This window comes from Varroa jacobsoni, unplaced genomic scaffold (genome assembly GCF_002532875.2).
Source record: "Varroa jacobsoni isolate VJ856 unplaced genomic scaffold, vjacob_1.0 contig05530, whole genome shotgun sequence".
NCBI classification, from domain to species: Eukaryota; Metazoa; Arthropoda; class Arachnida; order Mesostigmata; family Varroidae; genus Varroa; species Varroa jacobsoni.
Window position 1 is genome coordinate 1 of NW_019215605.1, and position 6,142 is coordinate 6,142.

The 6,142-nt window shown below is 37.1% G+C and overlaps 1 protein-coding gene across 1 annotated transcript; it reads right to left on the reverse strand.

The window, feature by feature from the left end:
• Positions 1-6: 6 nt before the first annotated feature.
• On the reverse strand, positions 7-4,343 carry LOC111273219 (ADP-ribosylation factor-like protein 3; the record flags this gene model as incomplete). The annotated part of the gene is given in 2 exon segments (XM_022854917.1): positions 7-141; positions 4,107-4,343. Coding segments are annotated over 2 exon segments (288 nt in total), but the record flags the coding sequence as incomplete, so codon positions are not given.
• Between the last annotated feature and the right edge of the window lie 1,799 nt (positions 4,344-6,142).

Below are 6,142 nucleotides of genomic sequence, written 5' to 3' on the forward strand. Positions count from 1 at the left end.
TGTGTGTGTGTGTGTGTGTGTGTGTGTGTGTGTGTGTGTGTGTGTGCGCGTGCGTGTGTGCGTATCTATGTGTGCAGTCGCTGATGTTTATTACCTCTTCGATACCGGTTTTACTGTCTTGATTACCCACTCGAGACCATCCTGAAATGGAAATGAATAAGTCATAAGCTCAACGATACCTGTAATTTCGCCTTAGCCGATCAGTGAGTGCCAAAAGTCTGGCAATCTGATTAGAGAAGGAAAGCTTTCTATACAAGGGTTAGTTCCATGGGAGCCAACCCCACGAAGGCAACCCATTATGATCCAAATGCCTTCACTTCTTGAAGACGACCCAAAAACTAACTTATACTTTATTTTTGCTCGATTTTCCGTTAGATTGCGTAGTTTACAATTTATAATGTGACTTCATAAAAACCAGCTGAATTAAGCGCTTCCTTTAGATTTTAATATAAGCTACGCGTGTTTAAGGACTACATAAAAGTCGTCGTGAAGATAGAGCTTCAAGCTTCTTGAGAGTATACTCCTCAAGGCAGCCTTAAGTCTGCAGCAAATCGTTATGTGCATCGAAGAGAAAAACTATCGTTTGTGACGAAGTATAGCCCCCGACATCAAAGCCGGCAACCCGTCGAATTTATTCTCTACTTCGCCAGTAAATGGTCGTATCGTTATTATTGTTATTCTGATTAGATCTGTTTTGATCTGGTCGACGATCATATTGCGTAAAATTGCAACGTTTCACCACTGACTTTGCGACATTTTATACAGGAGTATAAAAGTTCTATAGATGTATATATAGAAAATTACAATTTTTGAGTGGTATTTGCTGGTAACAGGTTAGCTAAATATCAAAATGCCATAAAAAGTGTATCACAGCGCTTTGTACGGCTGACAATTGAAGAAAGGAATCGCCTTAGGCGACTACTATCGTTCCTACTACAGCAGAAACATATGTTTGTTTCAAAAGTACTCCTAATCTTACTGTCACTAGAATTGTAGATCTAATCAAAATAAAAATATATCTTTTATATTGTACAATAGTTATTATTGATACGGTACTGGTGAGTAGATGTATCGAAGAAAAAATAACTAATACAAATGGTCTAATGTGATAAACTACACCGAACTAGCTTTTCCGCTAAAGGTCGCCATCTCACCAAATCGAAGCCTAAAGGAAGGTTAACAGCACGAAGCTAGAAGGAATCTTTTCATAGAAAAAGAAAAAGCTACTGATTTACACGACTAATCTATAAGTTGTACCAGGGCCGAAAACAAGGAGGCTTATGCTGTTGGGCCATCACAGCCTGATTATAATACGACCCACCACTGCCAGCAACAGTCTATCAATATCTCCCGGTTATAGCAGCTGTGGTAATGGAACATAAGACAACCCAAACAAAAAAGAAATAACGCCAAAACTGCTTGACTGAAGCATAACCACGGCCACGAAGTATAATTATATACGTGCCGTACTGTAATCGTATGAATATAGGCATGTCGATAAACGTAAGCCAATGAATAGTGGCTAGTGCACTCTCGTAAGCGTCTGTGACCTTAATAGCTATTCCATACTTACGTTCCATATTATAGCAGTACTGCAAGTATAATGGGCACAAAAATGATAGTGAATCAAAAAGTTATTCTCACATATTATACTCTTTAAAAAAGAGTATATATATATATATATATATATATATATATATATATATAATTTTTTAAAAAATTATTTGAGAGCATTTTAGATATTTTTAACAGGCCGATACTATAAGCGTCCAAGACGTCTCTAACCATATTCGTATGTCATGCGTAGCGTGGGCAGTAAAACATGTGAATTTTTCCAAAAAGCCTCGTAGTTGGTATTTCTATTTATTTTATAATACGTAATACAAAAATCGTGGACGACAAAACGTTTGGAGAGTGAACACGTTTGTGCAACTTCTTGGCTAAACAGCCGCCGGGGCATCAAGAAGTGACAATATAATTTCGATTAACCAAAACGCTCGCCAGGTGGCGTTTTCCGAACGTACAACAAGGGTTTGTTTTTTTAGAACGTCGCCCCTGTAATTGTATTAATGGGTTGATAGGAGACAGTACCTAATCTAAAGGTGTAGAAAAAAAATAAAACTTTATTTACGGCCTTCTTTAATCGAAACATGTTATGTTCCTTTCGACTACACCTAAATAGCTTTGTAGAACGGGTAGCCATAAAAGGTAGCAATATGTCAATGAGAATGCTGCCCCAGAACCGCGATGGCAGGATCACCACGACAAAGGCTTAAAGTACGTTTGTTGTAATAATAAAGATATGAAAGACTTTATTGCAAATCAAAATTGTCTACCCTGTGGAACCTTCGTTACTCGGTAACAAAAAGCACCTATGCGGTTCTGCTGTATAATAAAACGTAAATATATAGTGAATACTACCGTATAAAAACTAACCATTGGTCTTCTTCTATTGCGAAATTTTTATAGCTAGTTTAAATATCACTAAGTTCGTAAACATTCACAAAAAAATAAACTTTCTAGTACTATACATAGCAACAATGCTGGCACGTTGATTTATTTTCTCAACCTTTACGCTGCCCAAGAGAAGCTTATTATCGGATCCTTCTAAACCTACATATAAATCAACAAGGACATATTAAACTTATCTGTACACGGAAATGTCAGTCGAATTCTGACTCCCATTAAGCGGCATGCGATCTTATTTGTTAGCTAGACCTCGTTTCTATATGCACTTGTAGAATGTTGTTAGTTTGGACGGACTTGGGCTATACTTGTTGCCTTTGTGTAATGATCTGAATTATGCTTTTCATTTTAAATCCGTCTTGAGATGAAATGGGCTCAGTCCCCTATTTCTCCACATTTAACCTTCAAGCAGTCAGAAACCATGCTTGATTTGCTTCGCCTGATATTGTCGCACTATTCATTCAGATGTAAATTTAAATAACATTAGAGGCGGTACGAAGGTACCCTCTGCATATTTTTGTCCTGCAACATTTTGCATGCATGAGTATTTTCGTCTCATTTAGTTTTCTTGAAATATCCTATAGCATAATTTAAAACCTCCTGGGGGGTTGCAGGGCGCGACCGGTTCGCGTTTGTTTGTTCGACGATGGTGCACCGAGTATACTACTAACAAAAATAACGCCGCCTTGAAACTACTATATTGAGTAGCGTTTAAGTTATTGCGACATCTCTTCATCTGCGCAATCCTTATCAAATGAATTTCTCCATAGGAATTATTATCGAGTCTAGTGACTGGGAGGTAGTTGACGGCCGTTTTCGTTTGCAGTTTCAGAAAGACCCAAGCTGTTCTGGTATGATACACCCCAGGTACTTTCTGGGACCAAAAAAATATCTATGAGATACATGATTTGACGGGTCGTATATATCAAGTGAAACGTATTTCTCTTTACCACAAGTAGACTCTTCCAACCTATTCTTGCTCTTCCTGTATAGCCTACGAAACATGTCTTACATTCGATTTGATCTATTAATAAAAAAATCTTTCGTAAAAAATTTTTGACTTAGTGGATGTTACGATTACAGATAAACAATGTTGGGTTTAATAAGTGTTTCGACGATAGGCGTCATTCGAGTGCTAAGAGAAAACCTACCATATTAATCTGCTTTGATCTTACATAAATGTCGTTTCATTGCAAAGTATGTTAAATTACATAAATTTAATTAATAGTCTATAATTGACTTGGTTGTAAAGTAATAAACGGCCTATCAACAATTAATTGAGTGCCATCGAATTACAACTAAGTAAGAGCATGTATAAGTTTCTTTTTCTATTCAGCATGGTATCGTCGTAAAATTTTCTCGTATAAACTTTTTCCTGTGTACATAATTTACTCTTGATTCCCATCCGTGCTTGTTATGACTAACACGCTAGAGCGTTACATAGGTGGCACCAATAGATGATAAGACTGCTTGCATCTAACATACAATAATACCTAACTAGAATAGACGTTTTAGCCTAGGATCAGTTTTCCTCAATCGCTTGAAACTATCTTTAAACTGTGTTATAACCTTCCCTTGTCAAAAAAGTGGGTTAATAAAAATTCGAATAAAAAAAACAAAGATTTTTTTAATACAATTACCTTAAGACCCTCTCCGGTAAGCGCACTACAGCCCTGTATTTGCCAAGTCCGATCCTTGATGCCCTGCAGGTTGAGGCCTTCAGCTATGTCCTGTGGAGAGGCGCTATTCATGAGATCTTGCTTATTGGCAAATACCAGCAGTGGGACTCGCATCAGCTTGTCGCATTGCATTAGTTCGCATAACTCAACTCCCGTTTCTTCAAATCGTTTCTGATCCGCACTATCAATAACGTAGATCTAGTAGCACGTTCAGCACAGATCCGGAAGGCCAGTCAATGAAAAGAATGATTTAAATAAAACGTAAACATTTCAGTAAGAAAAAAGCGACAGTAAATTAATCTGTTTGCTGTTAGTTTATGCATTTATGAAGCAATAATCTGCTCTTTATATATAACTAGCTAAATCTTGATCTGATCTGTATGTTATTGGAATACCTAATTCAATAGAGTATAAACAGAAATAGGAAACGATGAGATAAGAAAATGCATATTAATAATAATAGTGATAATCTACATTGATAACTCTACGAATATTAGACCGCATTAGTTCGCATGTACTCTACGAGACTCAAATCGGTCCTACGTCTATTGCGTTAACGGTCTTATTTTTTTTTTAATACGTGAAAATTGTCCGGTCACCGCAACAGACAAAAATCTTTATCATGCTGGTATAGTAATTGGCTAAAAACTGAAAATTATGGAAAAACATAAGAAAAAAAAACTAAGAACTGGATGTGATCAAAGGAACGTTGAATTTAGGTTGATCAAATATAAATAAAGGTGACCTAATGATTGTAAACTACCATTTGGTGTAATATTGTAGGCAGTGCCTGACACGAAGGTAAGTAAAGAGGCTTATGAAATATGTGATCTGTCGCCGTTTTGAAAAGTATCTATGTAGCCGGGAAACTCATGTGAGCATAAAAGGAATTTCCTAATTTCCTAAAAATGTAATAAAAAGCCCCTTCACGTGTGTTTTTTTCTTACTAAAAATTGAAGTACACTAAGCTTTTACTTAATACCTGTTCTCTGCATCAGCTTCATTTCCTGGTATTGCTAAGGGCATCGCCAATATTCATTTTCACATATATTTTGAATTCCACTTTTAATTACACTCCTTTAGCCGTGTAGTCTTGTCAAAACTCTATGGGGCAAGTATCACTGAATCGTACTTCGCTTAAAAATAAACGTGATCGTATTCTCTATAGCGATAAGACGCTTCTTTACAACTGAGAATGGAAGCACCCAGTAAGCTACGAAGATTATATGCGAAGTCCATAGATCTAGCCCACAAGGAGTGCAATATTATTTGCAGCAAGTGAGTCAATCATTGCAGAGTATCTAGGACAAAATTTCCTTTCATGCAGCCCTATTGTTATCACATGAACACATACAATTTTAGCCGATCAGGATCAGACGGTAGAGTTTTTCTGACGTCTGTACCAGCCCTAAAGTTCTTCTAAAAATCAAACTAAATCAATAGCTGGTGTTCAAGTCATTTTGAAAGACATTCTCTTTGTATTCACCGTGTTCCGTATCACTTGATATCCAACTCACGATCAAGTCATACCAACGAAGAAATACACGCCACGATTTTGTGACGGCCTGTCTGTATCAATGAATGCTTCTGTGCAAATGTAACAACGCGACTTTGCGATCCCCTGGCAAACAAACCTTCCAAAGGCGATATTTCTAGCCAGACCTGCAAAGAAACCAAAATCTAATATGAACGGCCCTAGGGACGCTTTTCACGTCAGTTTTCAGCCACATAAACAACTCCGTCATCAACGACAGGTCGAGAACAGGAAACGCCGCTCTTTCCCCTTTCAGCTTTCCGGGCAACCAGCAACAAGAGCGACAAAGAAAATAACACATTAATCGAAATAATAACACGATCATTCTGATAACTATTGTGTATTCAAGTAATTCTATTGCGGATGACCAAAATAATGCTCTAATTGGTTCCACGCAAATGCTATCACCTAATTGTTATCGGTTCAAATATACCGCTACTACACATATAACTATAATGGCTCT